The sequence below is a fragment of the Cryptotermes secundus genome, unplaced genomic scaffold (genome assembly GCF_002891405.2).
Source record: "Cryptotermes secundus unplaced genomic scaffold, Csec_1.0 scaffold135, whole genome shotgun sequence".
Classification (NCBI taxonomy): Eukaryota; Metazoa; Arthropoda; class Insecta; order Blattodea; family Kalotermitidae; genus Cryptotermes; species Cryptotermes secundus.
Genome location: NW_019730104.1, coordinates 633,479 through 654,313, shown reverse-complemented (window position 1 = coordinate 654,313; position 20,835 = coordinate 633,479). Strand labels below are relative to the sequence as shown.

The 20,835-nt window shown below is 42.0% G+C and overlaps 1 protein-coding gene across 1 annotated transcript in view; it reads right to left on the bottom strand.

The window, feature by feature from the left end:
- Positions 1–9,943, bottom strand: part of LOC111866019 — a 23,128-nt gene extending 13,185 nt beyond the window's left edge. Inside the window, exons 1-3 of the mRNA XM_023854502.2 lie at positions 9,532–9,943; positions 5,677–5,934; positions 3,483–3,684 (exon numbers count right to left, since the gene is read on the bottom strand). Of these exons, the coding sequence (XP_023710270.2) occupies positions 3,483–3,684; positions 5,677–5,934; positions 9,532–9,943 (872 nt within the window). The remainder of the gene's footprint in view (positions 1–3,482; positions 3,685–5,676; positions 5,935–9,531) is intronic.
- Positions 9,944–20,835: the final 10,892 nt, after the last annotated feature.

Sequence of the window (20,835 nt, the reverse complement as noted above, 5' to 3'; positions counted from 1 at the left end):
TGTCCCCGGGCCAGAGGGGGGCCCCCTGCCAGTAGCTACGCTGCCGCTGGTATAGCTCTCAGGGTCCTTGGCATACTCAAACCCCCTCACCACGATAAGGCGGAGACACCAACGAGGGGGAATACTCGTATAGATAATACAAATTATCTAAGGAAATGGGTTACTTACTTACTTACTTACTTACTTACTCATGGAGCTGAGCCCTTCTTGAGGAGCCGCCAATTCTGCAGCTACTCAAGAATTTCCCAGCATTTTATGGAACCCGAAGGTTCATCACCGTGTTCACAAGAGCCCTCCACTGTTCCCTATCCTGAGCCACATTTATCCAATCCATGCTATCCCATCCTATTTCTCTAAGATCCATTCTAATATTGTCCACCCACCTACGCATTGGTCTTCCCTGTGGTCTCTTTCCTTCTGGCTTTCCCACCAATATCGTATACGCATTCCTCTTCTCCACCATTCGTGCTACATGGCCTACCCACTTCATCCTCCTTGACTTGATCATTCTAGTTATACTTGGAGAAGAGTACAAGTTATGAAGCTCCTGAGTATACAGTTTTCTCTAATCTTCTGTGATTTCTTCTCTCTTTGGTCCAAATATTCTCCTCAACACCTTCTTCTCAAACACCCTAAGTCTATGTTCCTCCCTTAATGTCAGAGGCCAAGTTTCACACCCATACAGAACCACAGGCAAAATGATAGTTTTGTATATTCTAATTTTTATGTTTTTTGACAACAGACGAGAAGACAAAAGGTTCTGGACTGAATGGTAACAAGCATTACCCGAGTTCAATCGCCTCTTAATTAAATTCGAAGCTGTTACACAGCGATGGTATGAAGGGTGCATAGAGTGAGTGTGACAAGGTATAATGAAGTATTAGATTTAATATTGTATTGTGTCTGTATGTTTTGTATTTACGAATATGTGTGACGGATTAAATGAACCAATTATCAGTCAGTAATCATTTATACTGTAACGTGTATAGCTACGCAACGACACCATAAACACCTTCTGTCATAAGCGCACACAACAATAGGACGAATATTTATGGCTCGTTGCAAGGCAACAGTCAGCGCGCCAATTGACTGGCGAGATAAGTGTCATGTGACTCGTTTTATAATGTGATCCGCGCCATGTCCAGTGTTAAGAAACAGAAGTTGTAAGCACGCATCCTTAACAATAGGAGACGGTGTTTTCCGTGGGGTTCGTGCAGAGGAGTTATCTTGAAGACCATCGGCGCTACAGCTTAGGAAATTCTGGTTGGTAGTCCCGTGTGGAGGCGGTGTCGAATACCTCCACCGTGACCCTGCGAGTCGTAGAAGGCGACGAAAAGGAAGTCTCAAATCTGACACAGTAAAATATGGTCGCGAGTACCAAGGGACTCAGACCCGAGAGAGACTTCGCTGGCGAGTGCCAGTAGCATATATACAGGCCCGTCCTCTCGTCAGAGAGGGTGCCCCACAAAAATAAGACCATAACCGTCAAACAGTAATAAGTATCTGGTCATTAACCCCAGATGGGGCTCGACACCAAGAGTTACTGACTGACTGACTGACCATCAGTAGCAACGTGACTTTGAATTTGACTACAGCTTAGTCCTCGGTAGGAGACAGCCACAGGAAGTTCGTAGTTGAAGAAGAATTCTAAGTCGGCCTGTGAAGACTTAACGTGTGCCATAGTTACAGTAATCTTGAGAGTGTAAGAACTAATTGTAGTCACGACTAGTGAAGATCCAATAAACCGATTCACCAATCCAAACCCGCGTCTTAGTCACTGACACACGCGGCAATACTTACAAGAGTTACTTAGGCTCATAGACACATTTCAGCTCCCGCAGACCAAGACACTCTCTGAGAGTTGAAATCTTAAAACAACTAGGCAGTTTCAGAATTAATAAGTAACTTCGCATTTTTCTCGTGGGACTGTGATATTAGACAGAAAATTTTAGGTTGTGGCAGCGAAATTACTCTGGATTCAGTTCCTTAGGAATACTACTCATCTAGATAATAGCCTTGTGTACCTGCGACGTGACGATAGCGGCGGGAAATCATGTCGACAGCTATGACCTGTTTAGCCGCACACGAAACAAGTAACAGTCGCAGGAGGTAATGTAACCACAACATTTCGCGCCGTTACTATCGTAGTAAAGGCTTTAGTGTGCATCGACATAGCAAGCTGAAGTTGCCCAATTCGCTATTATCATACCGAAGATAACAGAGCCATTGCAATCGCAGATCTAAGTTCTCGGTAGACTATAGGTTGCGTCTGCTAATCACAATTATAATCATATCTCTCACATCGCATAAGAATGGCCATTACATAATGGGTTGGCCTGGCGATGATGTTCTAGATTTGTGTTTGGGAGGTGTTCGGTTCGAACCTCAGCTGGAACACTGAATAACCCGAGTGAGATCGTTATTGGTTTTCCTCAGTCTCTCCATGCAAATGTTGGCATAGTACCTCAGTTTTTTTATTGCTAGTGGGGTGGGACTACTGCACAATTAGGAGCTTCATAACTTGTACTCTTCTCCAAGTATAATTAGAATGATCAAGTCAAGGAGGATGAGATGTGCAGGGCATGTAGCACGAATGGGGGAGACGAGGAAAGCGTATAGGATATTGGTGGGAAAGCTAGAAGGAAAGAGACCATTCGGAAGACCAAGGCGTAGGTGGGTGGACACTATTAAAACGGATCTTAGAGAGACAGGATGGGATGGTATATATTGGATTGATCTGGCTCAGGATAGGGACCAGTGGAGGGCTCTTGTGAACATGATAATGAACCTTCGGGGTCCATAAAATGCTGGGAAATTCTTGAGTAGCTGCAGAATTGGCAGCGCCTCCAAAAGGGCTAAGCTCCACGCGTAAGTAAGTAAGTAAGTAAGTGAGGTGGGACTAAGTCACTTGTACTGCGGTCACTTCTGGCCTATTGTATCAGCCCCAGATGAAAGGTGAGGGTGATTGTGTAGCAATTGGTGGAATGAGGATTGGCAGGGGAAACCCAAGTGCTCGGAGAAAACCTGCCCCAGCGCCACTTTGTCCACCATAAATCCCACTTGACCAGACCCGGGATCGAACCCGGGCAGCCGTGGTGGGAAGCCAGCGACTAACCGCTTGAGCTATGGCGCGGCCTTTGTACCTCAGTTAGGCCAGAACCTTTAAAATCCTTTCCAGTTCGTCGTTTATCTGTCAGCCTACTATTCGACACTATGCAATAAGCGATAAAATAGCATCACCATCGTCATTATCATCATTCTAGCATTTGGAATATTAAAGAATACGGATATATCCTTTAACTCTTTATGGAGGAAAGATTCGTGAAGAAACCCTACCTTGTCTACTGTAAGTCACTGAGTTTTATCCTCCGAAATGATGTCTACATAGAGCAAAAGCAATCTAGCCATCACTACTACAGACAGCGTTTGTATTAGTTCTTCCTCCTCAGCTTCTACTATCTTATTCTGTTCATTTAACTCACCTGGGCACAGTTAGAATTGAAGCAAGGCCTCCGCTATACACCGTCGAAACAAGGAGAAAGAAGACTAACAAGCTGGTAACAAAGACCCTCATTGGACCATAACCGGCCGCTTCAGCATCTACTGGAGGCTGAAGAACAAACATCCCCAGTGTAGTCAAGAAGCAGTTGATCCACGTGGCGTAGGATTCCAGAGTAAATGTCCCTGTTCGTAATAGTCCATATATCAAGGGATTTGTTCCAGTTTACTTGCAAGGGAAAAAGTTGCTTATGACAGCATACCACTCTCCATTTTTCTGCGCCTCTAAAAACGTTTCAACTGACTGGACATTTCCAAGAATCTAGGTATGAATGTCATGCCACTAAAGACAGCACGAAATTTTATGTTTTTCTTTCCCATTCAATAGCCTTAAAACATTTTTATGGTTTCAAAAATAAATCAAATTTGCTTAAGATACAATTTATGATAATGTGTGGCAATCACGCCAAAGCTGTAGCATATTCAGCCTCCAACATGTTGGCGATAACATGCGGATCATTGAAATGTTTTGTAGTTTTATGCTGGCGAGACGTGTACGAAGATTACGTGTGGTACGGGTTGCATAAATTTTTCTTTTATATTCGAGAGCACTCAGATGATGACGTTCTATACTGCCGCAGAATTTTCGCGAAAATAACTGATAATCTTGTTTTTAAGACCGCTGATACTCCTAAATATATCTTGAGCTAATTTCATCCATCATAACCCAAGTCTCTAAGACTTATCTTAAAGTCATTCTCTCATTTCCTTCTTGGTCTTCTATCAAATGTGAACTGGGGGGAGGGGTCTTTCTACGGGGGCATAGAGACCGGGGAGTATAGCTAACCACTCACCTCAATATAGTGCCAAGGTCAAGAATGGTTGAGCTATACTTCTTCCCCATATGTCTTCATGGGGTGGGCTGAATCAATTAAGCACAGGGACAAATTTACCCTTTTGCCTTCTGCTGGAGAATTAACCATCATGGGGGCTCAGCCGAGGGCCATCAAACTGGACAATAGCACACTCTTGTAACTGTTACTTCAGGTAAACGAAAACAAATATATAGTGGTCCATAAGTCAAAGTTGCCCCAGTGATAATTCATTAAGCACCACGCTGTGAAGATATGTGGGGAAGCGGAGGTATAGCTCCACCATTCTTAACCTCGACATTAGATGGAGCCAAGTGGTCTGCCTCTTAATCCTCAAAGAAAAATTCCCCGGTACGCACTGGATAGGAGTTGTCCCCAAAGTCGGTCTGGACGCTGTGGAGTATAAAATAATATGTTGCTCCTGCCAGCAATCGAACGCCGTCCGTCGAGCTCTTAGCCCGTCGCTATACCGACTGTTCTTCGCAACGCAATGTGAGGCTGATTTATTGTCTTCAACTCTGCGCAGAATTTTCCGAAGACATATTAGTAACACTTTGTTACCAATTATGCCATAGAACAGAATATCGTCCTAGCAGGTTACAGCAGCGGTAACGCTCTAGACTTATATCCGGGAGATAGTCAGTTCAAATCTCGACAGAGACACCGGCTCTCCTGATTGAGGGTTTTCATGGTAATCCTCAGTCCCTCTGGGCAAATTCTGAGACAGTACCATGCTTCGGTTATACCGTCTTTCTTCCAAATCCTTTGCAATTCACCGCTAACCCCATCATTTCACGTTACATAGTCTGATATATTGATAATATTCTAAATAAACCGCAAAATTACGAGATTATTCCACTTTCTGAGAATTTGACAGTTTTTTTTTCTGATAAAGAAATTCGTCGCAATTTATGAAGTAAGAAAGTTTATTACTGTATTCCCAAGAGCCACCACTGGACCACATTCTGGGCTAGTTAAATTGTGTCTATACCTTCAAATATATTTCAATAATACACCTCTGTTTATGCCTACAATTCAGAATTGTCTTTTCCCTTCAGAATTTTCTGTTATAATTTGGTATGCATTTCTCATCACTAAATACAATTTACATGCGTCACATATTTCGTTGTCGTTAAGTTTAGCGCACTGTTACTGCAGTATGTGTTCGGGGAATACCCGAGGCAGCACCGAGATGGCTGGCGATCTTTCTCCTAGCTTACAGCTGCAGTTACATTAACTCTTTGTGACTTGACTGGTAAAACAACGCGAGATATCTAATCCTTAGAAGATTAATCCCAGTACATACCGAAATGCCTGCTTGAAGCTTTAGCGAGCATGTATAAAGCCAGTGTTATGACAACAATGGACACAACTATGGCAGTCCACATAGCAGGAGAGAATGGTAACCATAGTGACATCCACGTCGGTAACATCTTGGGTTTGGGGACCAGGCACGTCACGCCGGCGGTTAAACAAGATACCGTGTAGTCTGTCCAGAGGAAAGTTGAGTGCCAAGAATACAGGGCTGCAAACCCCACGTCCGCCCTGTCTTCTGCTATATTACCTATCATAGAAATGTGAGAATTCCAATTAACTTCCTGATGCTTTTTGTTTTGAAATTAAAGTAAAATAATTGAATTAACTTTAGTGACGTTTTAAATTTAAATCCACAATATTTGGAACAGGGTGTTGAGGAGAATATTGGGACCCAAGAGAGATGAAGTGACAGCAGGTTGGAGGAAACTGAATAATGAGGAGCTTCATAACTTGTACTCTTCTCCATGTATAATTAGAATGATCAAGTCAAGGAGGATGAGGCGGGCAGATCATGTAGCACGAATGGGGGAGACGAGGAATGCATATAGGATATTGGTTAGAAAGCCAGAAGGAAAGAGACCACTGGGAAGACCAAGGCTTAGATTGGTGGATAATGTTAAAATAGCTCTTAGAGAGATAGGATGGGATGGTATGGATTGGATTGACAAGCCCCTCCCCTCTTAACCTAACTAGAACGGGGAGACGCTGCTTTCGTCCCTGGTTCCTCTACGTTGCTTCTCATGCCTCTTTGCCCCGAGATAGAGTGGGGTGTCCAAACTGTAGATCTTGACTTGCAGTAGCCCCGAAAAACCTCCAGTTAACACTTCTACATATGTTTAATATGACAAACAAACCACCAATATAATACAGGGATTGTCCGGAAAGTAATGCAATTAATTACGTAAAAAATTATTCAAGATATCGTTAAAACGTTTAAAATTCTTTAAGGCACTCCCCTTGGGCATCCACACACTTTTGCCAGCGACTTTTGCATGCATGGTACGCATCCTGGAAGGCATCCTCGTTTAGAGCCTTTGTCACGGCGGTTTGGATCGCTTCAGTGGTTCCAAAACGGGTTCCTTTCAGGGCGGTCTTGATCCCCGGGATCAAAAAGAAGTCTGCGGGAGCCAGGTCAGGACTGTGGGAGGGCTGGGGCAACGTTGCCAATCTGTGCTTCGCCAAAAACTCCCGGAAGCGCAGAGCGGTGTGGCTGGGAGCGTTGTCGTGGTGCAGCTGCCATGTGCAAATTGTCGGTAACGATGACGTGCAGAGCGGTTTTCGGAATACTGAGAGTCTCTGCTATCACCCGAACACTCATTCGATGATCGGTATTTAAAAGAACACGAACACGAGACACATTTTTGTCACTTTTGCTGGTTGACGGCCGTCCAGAGAGGGGGTCATCCTCCACCTCTTCCCGGCCATTTTTAAACAACTTTAACCACCTGGAGACTTGAGAATAGGAGAGAGCAGAGTCACCGTAGGCTTCCTGAATAATTTGGTGGGTGTCGGCGAGGCTTTTGTTCAGTTTAGCACAGAACTTGATCGCGTAACCTTGTTCGATACTTTTCTCCATTGCGCATCGTGACACAGGCACTAACAGGAGGTTTACGGAAACAGCGATCCTGACGTTCCCAGAGCTCAGAGCAAACTGAGCTTGGAGGCGTTGTGAAGCTAAGTCCCCCATCCCCCTTTCCCAACCTGTCCGAACGCGCTGCGACCAGGAGGAGCAGCGGGAAAAAAGAAATTGCATTACTTTCGAGACAAACTTTGTACATACAATAAAAATGCAATTTCTATCTTCGCGACTTTGAACAGTTATGTCGCGCATTTAGGGAGTGGCCCCTCTCACCGTCAACGCCCCTTTTTCATCAACAACCACATCGAACTTGAATTTCGACCAAAAGAGCAAGGTAAGGAAAATGAAACCCGAACCAGAATTTCACTCACTGCGTTGACGACGAGCCGCTCCTTTCCCTTACGATTATTTATCAAAAACCACCCCGCGAGAGGTATAAGCACACAAGTTAATTTGTCAACTACACCTCAACGTCTCACAAACCTATGGGCCTTCACGGCCTGGTACAGGATAGCTTTATTTTTTTTTACCCTGCTTAAACTTCGAGGGCAACAGACCAGGAAGGTCGGCAAAAATGATAATATACAAGTCGCAAGAAAACACGAATTTAGTCACGACTCGTCCCAGAAATGTAGACATTTTTTTCTTTCAGTCAGAAGGAAAGGAACTCAAACCAAATTTAGGCTGGCCACGCCCAAACAACCCCTAGCTATCTGCTTCTCTGACTGTTAATCACCGAGTGCTTCCAAAATAGTCCTCTCAACCCCCAAGGAGGGACGCTACCCTTCTTCTGCGACTGCTATACAAGTGAAGTTTCCCCTCCTCCTTTCTACTCATTAGATCTTAGCAACAGCTGGAGGGGGGTCACGTGGTAGGCATGGAACGGAACAGTAGAACTTCCTGGTAAAGAGAAAAAGGAAAGGGGGGGGGAGTTGGGAAAGAAGCCCGTGAACGGAGCCATAAGTAGAACGTATGGCTCAGGATTGATCTGTCTCAGGAAATGGACCAGTGGAAAAGCTCTTGTGAACTCGGTAATGAACCTTCGGGTTCCATAAAATGCTGCGAAATTCTTGAGTAGCTGCAGAATTGGCGGCTCCTCAAGAGGGGCTCAGTTCCATGAGTAAGTAAGTAAGTAAGTATATTTGGAATTATTTTAAGTCAAATCAGGTGTACGAACACGAAAGTATTTTTTATTTTATGAAACACCGTATTATCCCGAATATAAGACGAGGCATTTTTTCAAATACTGCTCCTTAGAAAAGAGAGATCGCCTTATTTGCTGGTCTTTAAGAATAAACGTGAAGGATATGACATTTCCTAATAGTATACTTTTTCTTATTTTGTAAAAAAAAAATGATTTTTATCATTGGAAGAATTAGAGATCGCCTAATAATCGAGTTTGTACCGTAGTTTGATTCTCTTCCTACACGTCAGCTTTGTGAGGAAATCATTCTTACCCAACATGGCTTTAGTAGGCTAAGACAACAATTTGTAGGCAACATTCTACTTCTTGAGCTAGTTTTGCTAGGATAATGGAAGTACGGTTAGTTTATCTTAAAGTTCAAATGGAGAGGCAAGGAATAGTGCTAGAACCCTGTCAGGTACAAATTCTGGAACGTGGAATCAGGAAAATTACATTCAATCGATTAAAGAACAGACTGTATGTTGGATGGCACTGGCTCAGGATCGTGTCCGATTGTGAGTTAAATTATGAACGGTGCTGATATTTCGGTATCTTTCAGGAGGTGGTAAGTCATATGGAAAAGTATATTATGGAGAAATCTATTTTATTATCTTTTGCAATATAATTTAGCTGTGTTTAGCGAGGTGACACGCAGTGCTCATATATTGAACTGGAGTCAAGAATAGTGAAACCGCTCTATAGACATGAAAAATATTACAATTTTTCTCATTTTTGTACTTCCAAATACCTTATGGACGAGAAAAGGGCACTGATTTCTTTCGTTCGTAACAGGTGTTCGTTTTGATGCTAGTTCACAAAATGTATTTCCAAATAAATAATGAGATATAGGAATATTGTCTTTATAGTTATATTAAATAAATTTATGGACACAAAATATTCAAGTGTAATATTTTTTGTAAGTTTATTATTGTTGTTATTCATCTCTGGTATGCTTCCCGTTACGTCAATGCAAAATTTTATTACAAAATATGTGCAAAAATTTAACTTTATTTAATTGTATTGATTAATTGTTATTAAAGTGGAAACAGTTACGACAAAGATCCTGTTTTCATATTTCTTACCTAAAATACCATTTCCACTGCCGTTGGGCCAAGCAGTACCCCAGAAATTGTCTTCATCCAAGACAAGTTTCCAAGAAGCATTAATTTTATTTGCGAATTCCATGAACACTAAGAATTCTACTCCATCATAAACGGGTGTTTCGTTGTCATGAATAAGAACAACGTAAGGCAAATAGTTGATTGTAGTGACTCTGATTTCTCTGCCTTCCAGATTCCTCATTTTGTCTGGGAACAAGTCAGCGCACGCAAGAAAACCAACATTCTGCTCATCCGCAATCCAGACATCCAGTACGGTCCCTGACGAAGGATTTTTCCCCACAAACTTGAGAGTTACAAGCTCAATAACATTTGCGTTGTCAGCGGCCTTATTTAAGCCACTTGCCTTGTTAAAGTTAATAGATCTATTTTTCATTTTATTTTTGCTATCGGGACCTTCTTTGCAACGGCGCCCTTCTGATGCGTCACATTTATTTCCTTCATGCCCTCTAAACTTTACTCTCTTATCGATATCTGTGGAAAACGTCTGACGCCTGTTCTTTACATGGGAAGTCGCTGTGACACAAGTTTTCGAATTCATTATCACCTTACTCTCGTGACGTTTACATTTGTAGTTCATGTTTTCATACTCATATTGTACAAATTTCGATAGGTTTCTCACATTTACAAATCGTACGATGATTATATCAGGCATATGATTCATTTCGTTCATAGAGAATATATTTTTCAAAGGAAACATTTCGCCTTCTAGTGTTGCTGGGAGATACAAAACTTTCTTGCAGGACCTGATTACGGCACGGCGGCTAGTTCTAGCAAAACTGTGAACTACACTTGCTATGTTTCTCACTTGTACTATGTAGGACTCACACCCAGCATCCATTGTTTCAGTCAGAAGCCTCTCAAAAGCCTGTGTTCCATTCGTCAGCTTCGAAGAGTCAAGCAAGTCACTGTCTTCTATTTCCTGTATCGTAGATCCAATCCCTCCTATTTGGATGTGAAATATCGTTACTGATTTCGGAATATATTTTAATATGTTTCCATTCCATTCTGTGATGATACAAATACACTGGCTGTGAATAAAATATCTGTTTGCTATATTGTGAACCATTGGTCCCAGTAAGTTATTTACTGTGTCCGAGTAATCGTATTCATCAGTTGAGGAACCCGAAGTCATTCTACAAGCACAAAGAAACAAAAATATAAATGTTGTTTCGAAAATCATTTCCTTGCAATTCCCCTTCTGCAATTTCTGTGGGGTTCGCGTACAGGGGCATATTGTGTGTCGCATACTTTGTATCGCTTTATATTTCCCGTGTTTAAATCCAAACGTAAAAATATCTCTTCGATTATAATTCAAATTTCCTTCTCAGCAAGAAATATGTCCATTGTCGGAAGCTGTCGCATTCTGCGTTTACTGCCTGATCTGGTAATTTTTCGTTTTCCGTGCGTTATCACTTCCTAACTAAAGTTACTAATTTTTAGTTCCTGCAGAAGTGCCTAACTGTAGCAATGTAGTCCGTAACATTAGTTCTGGTTAACCACAAATTAAGCACAGCATTAATACTCAAGAGAATTAGAATGTTTTCAGAGAACACCACCACAATACTCGTTACTGGTGCGTTTACTTTCTTGTGCTTTCCGTGTTGACACGTAGACCGTCCTGTTTCGTGACATAAACTGAACTAGGGCACAATTTAAATTTCCTTTGTAACTTACGTTTAATTGATGATACTAACCGATTAACCACTTCGACCACGCCTGTTTATACTGTGTTAGGTCTGCATAGTTAATAATATTAACAATGTTTGCGTGGGGAATTGAAATGCACTCTACATTAAGAAGATCCAGATATACTAGTTAAAGTTTTATCACAGTTTGAAATTAAATATATGCATTACATTTCGTAATCTGAGTTTGAGACACATGAAAATGAGGAAATTTTGTTATCGATCACATAGTTTGGGCTTCTTCTCCATTCTGATGAAGGACATACACATTCTAAACTTCATTATGAATTAGGGGTACACATCTACAATCCGATCGTAAAGTAAAGTAAAAGTAAATGTATTGTATATTGTATATTATTTATATATATATTTTAACTTTTAGAACATGTACTGTAATAGTGGCTTCTAACAGTACTGATGTAAAGGTGTCCCCCTGAAGATGGTCTCTGAAGACCGAAACATGTAAGGGCATGAATAATTGAAATAAGAAAAAAAAAATCTTAACCAGTCACACTGGATGGAACTATTTAACTCTTTCATAAAAGTAAAGCTATCCCTGTACCAGGCCGTGAAGGCACATAGGGTTGTGAGATGTTGAGCTTCCCACATTTTCTAGACAATCGGCTCATTGATGGCGGCAAGGCTGTCACCCCTACGCGCCGGCCTCCCTTTACCCCCAAGAATATTCCTGGTACTCATTTCTGTTAGAGGCTGAGTCGAACCCAGGGCCATAGTGCGGCTGGAAGGATTAGTTAAATTGAAGAAATCCACCTCATCGGGACTCGATCCCGCGACTTCCCGGCTTGTAGCATAGTGCCTCAACCAACTACGCTACCGCGTGCCCCAGAATCCGATCGTACTTTTCGTAATTGAAGGGTTTAGTGCTATATTTCCCAGAAAATGCGTTGTAATCCATTTTATGTTCACTCAAATTTGCTGAAGTGATTGGTGCAACGGTTAGGCGCGTGCTGTCACCAGAAGCAAGGATATGTCTCTTCTTCACAACTTCCAGAACGGCTCTGGCGTCCATCCTATCCAATGGGTACTGGGGGTCCTTCCGCGGGGGGAAAGCGTCCGGGACGTGAAGTGACCACTACTTCCGTCTAGTGCCGAGGTCAAGAATTGTGGAGCTATATATCTATTCCCCCATACGTCTTAATTATGAGCTTAGTTGATTAAACACAGGGACAGAGCGACAGGGCAGAGGGTGCTGTTTAAAGTTTCCATAAATTTTCAGGGTTTGATTTAAACGTTTATGTTACATTGCGCGAAATTGTAGCCAAATCTTCCTCTATAAGCCCTAATCTCAAGCATAATTTGTTCCAGTTCATTAAAAAGACGATTTATCAGGGATCTGTATGGACACTAAAGCTGATATTTTTTGTTTCATAGTCTTTGGAGTTGATGTATTTTGACTCAGGTAGCAGCCCAAAATAATTTGCGCGCTTTACAGAATTAAACTTCTGCTCAGCTTCTTTATTACTATGAAAGGTAAGCAGTTCTATCTGAAGGTTTTCTTGAGTCCTTTCAACAATAAACGAGAAAGGATAAAAATTAGCTGTTTAATTTCTTTTCAACTCTTTTCATAAAATAACCCGCAGAATTAATTGTATAGTTTCCTAAGAATGTTATTACATGACTTGAGATTCTCACTGTCATTATGAAGAGTTTTGTCTTTTGGGACATAACGCCGTCATTCCTTTGAAATTCAACTTACGTTTCGGCGGAACATGTCGCCTGTATCTTCAGGGTAGAAAAATAAGCCAAGCAGGTTCTTGCTACCTGCTTCAGTCTGGTTTCTTGATTGGTTTATTCTTTTACCGTCAAGATGGGGACGATATATTCTTCCGAGATATCGGTCGACTTTCAACGGACTACACGGCGTTACATCCCACAAGATAAAACACCTTTACGAATGATATTGCTCATTTCTTTGCTCACACAACTCACCACCGGTCCCTGTACTGAGTAATGTGAACCCAGTCCGAACCCTCAAAGATTTTCTTTGAATTCCTTTTTAAATTTCCTTTCAACGTCTGGCTTCTCGAATTCTTTGCTTCCTTCATATCCTCGTATTATGATGTTACGCTCACATGTGCTCTATATGCCACCTGTAGTTCATCTTCCTTACTTTCAGCAACACGATAATATGTTATGAAGAGTCCAAATTGTAGAATTTATAATTATGTACAATTTCTCCATGTTTCTCATATTTATCCTGCTCTAGATCCAAATATTATCATCAGCAAAACCCTCAATTCATACCCCGAATTAGAATTAGAAATGAAGTTCTCCAGCCACATGCAACAAGGAGAAACTATAGGTTTGTATTTTGTTCTCTGCATACACGTGTAAGAGACAGGAAGACAAAATATTACGAACTGATTACGAGTAGTAGCAAGATTTTCTGGTCTAGAAAACCGAGATTAACGGCCGTGGGGATCCGTTGCGCTGACCACGCAACACCCTCTGTCCGCTAGAGTTGGCAGTAACTTCGCCGACAAGCGGCGGTCGCTCGGTCGGTATAGTTCGCTTACGGACTACAGGCCACGGAGTTAGTTTAATAGCAAGATTTCCTATAATTTAATCTGCTCTTAAATTAATCGTGAGAGCAGATTTTACCTGTTGCTGTCGCTCAAAAGTGTTTGTAATTTGCATCATTGTTAGTGCTTATTTTTATCTGTCTGTATGTCTACTGTATACTGATTATGTGAATCTACGGGTTCATAATACCGTAGAAACCGTAAAAGAAACACAGAAACTTTAATTGACGCTAGTAAGGCGGTTGGTCTAGAGGTAAACACAAAGAAAACTAAGTACGTATAAGTTGTTGTCTCATCACCAAAACGCAGGGCAAAATCATGGCATAAATACAGGTAACAGTTGTTTCGAAAGTGTGGCACAGTTCAGATATTTGGGAACGACTATAACAAATAAAAACCTGATTCAGGAGGAAATTAAGAGGAGACCGAACTCGGGTAATGCTTGCTACCTTTCAGCCCAGAGTATTCTGTCTTCTCGTCTGCTGTCCAAAAACATAAAAATTAGAATATACAAAACTATAATTTTTCCTAAGGGTTGTATGGATGTGAAACATGGTCTCTGACATTAAGGGAGGAACACAGACTGAGGGTGTTTGAGAAGAGGGTGTTGAGGAGAATATTTGGACCGAAGAGAGATGAAGTGACAGGATATTGGAGATAACTGCACTATGAGGAGCTTCATAACTTGTACTCTTATCCAAGTATAATTAGAATGATCAAGTCAAGGAGGATTGGATGGGCAGGACATGTAGCATGAGTGAGGGAGAGGAGGATTGCATATAGAATATTGGTGGGAAAGCCAGAAGGAAGGATACAATTGGGAAGACCAAGACGAAGGGTGGTGGACGATATTAAAATGAATCTGAGAGAGATAGGGTGGAATGATATGGATTGGATACATCTGGTTCAGGATAGGGCTAGTGGAGGGCTCTTGTGAACATGGTAATGAACCTTCGGGTTCCATAGAAATGCTGGGAATTTCTTGAGTAGCTGCGCGATTGGCGGTTCCTCCAGAAGGGCAGAGCTCCATGAGTGAGTGAGTATGTCTGCTATAGGACACAGATTGCTTTTAATCTGACTGTGTCCAGATGCAATTCAGAACGCGCTGTCGGCATTACAGGCGTCTGTAAAATGCAAAGCCGCTGTTCCTCAGAATTTGGATATTCAGTAGAATGTATTAGAGGAATATTCTAATACCTTCCACGCCCCACGTGACTAGAACGGCACTTGTCGTTCAGAGATTGTAATAGACCATTTGAATGTAAGCAGCGAACTAGAAGCGAATTGGCCGATTGAGTATTTTTTTTATTGCTAGTGGGGTGGGACTAAGGCCCTCGTACTGCGGCCACATCTGGCCTATTGTACCAGCCCAAGATGATAAGTGAGGGTGATTGTGGAGCAATTGGTGGAATGAGGATTGGCAAGGGAAACCCAAGTGCTCGGAGAAAACCTGCCCCAGCGCCACTTTGTCCACCGCAAATCCCACTTGACCAGACCCGGGATCGAACCCGGGCCAGCGACTAACCGCTTGAGCTATGTCGCGGCCGGCCGACTGAGTAAGCGCACTTACTCATAACAAGAATCTCACATAAGCCAACGTTACTTTAGTTGCTAGCTTCTCTTTTAAGCAGTACTGTCGTAACAGAGCCAGAAATATTGGACACTTTCACGAGTAACTCTGCATGAACGTCAATAGCAAAGTCTGTAATTAAACATGCTTGGACCTCAGTCCCTCTCAATTTATTTCCCAAAGGAACTTGCTTCTTGGCTCTGTGGTTCCCTAAGAACCTTGACTTTATTTTCGACAGATGGCAGTTCTCTGTTCTTTGCCTTTTGCCTCATTATTCACTTTCAACTCTGGTAAATCAACCTGTGTCCTTCAGCAATAGCAGTTTAGGCTTTCTTGTTTCTCTTCTGCCTCTTGGGTTAAATACCTCTTGATATTACTCTCTAGATCCTTCTTGGTCTTCCAAATGGACGTTTTCTAAGAGGTTACCAACCACAATTCTGTATACATTCTTTGGGTCTAGCATAACAATCACATTATTCGCTATGACAGAGCAGTCAGGACCCAATGCTAAGATACCGGAAGGGACGAACTGTTCGTTTGTATCTGCCTCCGCTGTGCTCAGCTGAATTCCTTGGTATCTCGCTTTCTGTTGCTTGTTCTTCAGATATTCGTAAATGTTGCAAGGATTAAGTAGAAGGTACACAGAACAGCAGCCGGTGAACACGGAATACTGGTAGACGCAATCGGGGATCAGGACCATCAGGACCACTCAGTCGCCTGTCTCTTTATGCACAGACGTTCACTGCAGGTAGCCAGTGGTGTTAAAAATTTGTCCCCGTGCTTAACTAAGTACTGCGACATGAAGGCGTATGGGGGAGTGGATATATAGATCCACATTTCCTTGACCTCGGCACTAATTGAAGCGGAGTGGTCAGCTTCACGCCTCTGCCACTTCATTCCCTGGGAAAGAGCCCCCAGCACCCACAGGATATGAAGCTGGGTTGGCACCAGTACCGGTCTGGACAACGCGAAGAAGAGAAAATTCTTGACCCTACTGGGGCTCGAGCTCCGATCCCTCGGTCGTCCAACCCATAGCCGGTCACTATACCGACTGCGCTATCTCGGCTCCTACCAGCTGTGGTTATTATTATTATTATTATTATTATTATTATTATTATTATTATTATTATTATTATTATTTGTGTTTTCCTCCAGTGCTTGCCTGTAATTTGTCTTTGACTTTATGTTGTGGTTATCCATAATGTAATTACCTGTATCTACACCGTGCTCTGTCTGTAATTGGCCTTGCGGCTGTTGACTCGCCACATAAATAATAAAGAATTTAATTTTATTATTATTAACTCCATGGAGCCGAGCCCTTCTTGAGAAGTCAACAGTCGCTAAGTTACTTAGAATTTCTTTGTATTTTATGGCATCTGAAGGTTAACACATTGTTCACCAGAGCCCGCTGTCGGACCCTGTATCAAGAAGGATGGATCAGGACTAGGTCACCCCATTATAATACTCTAAGATATACACGTATTTTACTATTATTCTCTCACGTAGGTGTAGGTCTTCCTAGTGGTCTCTTTCCTTACGGCATTCCTACCGAAACCCTGTAGGTATTTCTCTTCTCTCCTGGGCGTGCTACATGCCATGTCAATCCCATCCTCCTTGACTTAATCATTCTGATTGTTATTGTCGAGAAGTACAAGTTATGAAGATCCTCATTAGGCTGTTTTCTCCACATGAATTTTATTCCATCCCCCTTTGGTTCAAATATTTCCTCAGCACCTGTTCTCGAACACTGTCTATGTACATCCCTCAGTGCCGAGACAAAATTTCACATTCATGCAAAACTATGGGTTATATTATTATTATTATTATATACCCTAAATAACATCCTGTTTTCTGTTATAAATAAGGTATATAAATGTATATAAAAGTATGCACTCTACACAACACTATTCCGTATTTAAATACAGACTATTGCTGTGTACTTACTTACTTACTCATGGAACTGAGCCCTTCTGGAGGAGCCACAAATTCTGCAGCTACTCAAGAATTTCCCAGCATTTTATGGAACCCGAAGGCTCATTACCGTGTTCACGAGAGCCCTCCACTGGTCCCTTATCCTGAGCCAGATCAATCCAATCCATACCATCTCATCCCATCTCTCTAAGATCCAATTTAATATTGTCCACCCACCTACGCCTTGGTCTTCCCAGTGGTCTCTTTCCTTCTGGCTTTCCCACCAATATCCTATACGCATTCCTCGTCTCCCCCATTCGTGCTACATGATCTGCCCACCTCATCCTCCTTGACTTCATCATACTCAGTGAAGAGTACAAGTTGTGAAGCTCTTCATTATGCAGTTTTCTCCAACCTCCTGCCACTTCAGCTCTCTTCGGTCCAAAATTCTCCTCGAGACTATTACTGTGTAGACTACAAAATTTATATACATTTATATACCTTATTATTATTATATAGTTTGAAAACACACACATACACAAACACAAATTGTAATAATAGAATACAAGCACTTTTGTTATGCAAATTTATTTCAGCACTGGGCCCAAGCAGGGTCACTTCGAATTGTAAAGCCGACGAAATGTAACTGATTCATTCCTAGGGCGTTTGGAATGAGTGTTATTCATGTTGTTTAGAGTAGGATGAGGTAGGAATTCCATTTTGAGTGGCAAGTGGATTTAGGAATGGACATTTGTTGCCTACACCAACGTTGTCGTGTCAGTATACTAGATAGATGGAGGAAAATTACAGAGAGGAATCTGCATATAACATCAGGTGCCTCAGATGAAACTGAAAGCGAACATTGCTGCTACAACAAGAGAGAGAATTTTAATCTAAGAAGGAAATTTTAGATAATGTGGTCACAATTACAGAATTGACACTTTGCTATACATTAAGCAGAGTAACTGGATATCTCCTTCGAAACTTTAAACTAGTCTGTAATTTAATTGCCCCTAAAGGAATTTAGAAATAGGGCTTATTAGGAGAATCCTGAACTATACTACACTTCTCCTTCTTCAATTTCATTAAAATTAGAATAATTAAATATAACCTCAATGGGAACTTCAGTCACGTAGCCCTAGCAAACACAGTGTGGGTAGCACGAAAGGAAACAACGCCGAAAACCTACTTGTCAAAGTTCAAATAATGCGACGTTATTATTTTATGCAACCCGCTACATTCGGCGCCAATAACTGATTCATTCATGTCTGTAATTTAATTTTCCCTTTGTGAAATTGTCACCGTAACCACAAGCCACGAAGTTCACATGAAAATTTGTGGGTTCTACAGATGAATGTATTCAGTTTATAATGTGCACGTCCTGAAGTCCAATAAGAATGTTGAATAAACATGAATATGCTTACTATTGAAGTAAGCTTCATCTTCGGTTAGTCATCTATCTTTAACATCAAGAGGTGATATTTAAAATTCTTACAGATTCAGGAAGCGATGTTTAGTCAGAAGCTCTCGGTTAAGTTCAAAAGGAATAAAAGAGAATTTTTTTATGTATAAGCAGATAATATCTGACTGGCAGATACAGAAACGGGGCGAGGATATATGGATTCCATTTTGCTGCTTCGGGATAGGGAACAGTGATGGACTCTTCAGATACTGTACTGAACCTACGGATTTCATGAAAGTCTATTATTTTTTCCCTCCTAAGAATAACTGTAAAGTAAATGTAAAGCTAGCCCTGTAGCAGGCCATGGAGGAACATAGGGTTGTGAGACGTCGAGGTTCCCACATTTTATAGACAATCGGCTCACAGATGGCGGTGAGATTGTCAGCCTTACGCACCGTCCGAGATTCCTGGTACTCATTTCTGTTGGAGGCTGAGTTGAACCCGAGGATATATTGAGGCTAGAAATATTAGATAAATTGAAAAAAAAAAACCAATGACCTTATCGGGAATCAAACTCGAGATCTTCCGGCTTGTAGCGTAGTGCTTCAACAAACTACGCTACTGCGTGCCCCCAAAGCAGAACTGAAATTAGTTGGTTAAGTAAAAACTAGCTTTTCATTTATTTTGTCTTGTATGATAGAACGGCCAACATCCTCACATTCTTTTACCACAGGAATTCGTGCCTTAACACACGGATATGTGAGGAAAATGGGCAGAATTCCTTTCCAGATGCTCATCCAAGGAGACTGCTTTCGTAGGCGTACTCACCGGTCACGGTAGCCGAGCGGTCTAAGACATGCACTGTCTTTGCTCGCTCGGTAGCCAGGATCGTGTGTTCGAATCCCGCTCAGGACATGGATGTTTAGCCTGTGTGTGTGCGTTTTTCTGTGTTTGTGTACAGGTAGAGGCCTTGCGACAAGCTGACCACCCGCCCAAGGAGGCCTACCGAATGTGTAACATCTAGAGAAAGCGAAGTGAAACGGAGAGTTTCATGGAGATAGCCCAAGGCCCAAATTGAGGCTGTAGCGCCAAAGCGTGGAAAAGAAAGAGGCGTAAGCTTATGATACAAACACTAGTAGATTACAAACTCGGAAACGATAGATGAGGACCAAAAGTAGTCTATCCTGTACCAGTTGAATCATGTCTATAATTTAAATCGTCTTTCTTTGATACCCTTTAATGTCCGACCATCTAATACTCCTTGATTTGATGACCTCTTCTTAAACGCTTCTTCTTCTGCTCCTCCTCATCTTCCACCTTCTCCTTCCCTTCATCTTTCTTCTCCTTCTAAAATACAAATGAATAGGTTGGAGTTTTACCGCCTGATCACTGCCAAAATAAGTTTAGTTCCTTCGAAATTGTCTTTACTGTATTTTCTTGAGAATCGTCCTTATTATATGTAATTTCCGTCCGTAGTAACCAATGGTAGGACACGCGGTAGCGTAGTTGGTTGAGGCACTATACTACAAGCCGCAAGGTCGCGGGTTCGAGTCACGATGACATGAATTTTTTTCCCACTTGACCTAATCCTTCCAGCAGCACTATGGCCCTGGGGTCGACTCAGCCTCTAACAGAAATGAGTAACAGGAATCTTCCTGGGGGTAAAGGGCTGCCGTCGCGTAAGGCTGATAAAGTTACCGTCATCTTTAACCGATTGTCTAGAGAAAATTTGGGAGCCTCGACGTCTCACAACCCTATGGGCTTCCATGGCCTGTTACAGGGATAGCTTTACCTTTTTGGTTTTAATGACAAATGATTATTGAATGCGGACGCTGTTTCTGAACAGCGTGTGGTTCAGCTGAACCAAGCCATGGTATTCTTCCGAATTCACTGTCCCTTCGTTTCCTTGGTATACGGACAAACGGATCATAAACGTAATGAGGAGATGAAATGGAAACAACAGAAATGTTATACTGGGAAAGGATACCTGAACAGAGAATCTGGTAGTTGCTGTGTAATTACGAACCCGAAAGATAAATACTGCCATGGACGTCCGCCAAATCCGTGGAACGATTTTAAATCTTCTAACGGAAAACCCCCACGAGCCCAACTCACGACTTGTTATTGTTGTTGTTGTTGGTGATGATGAAGACG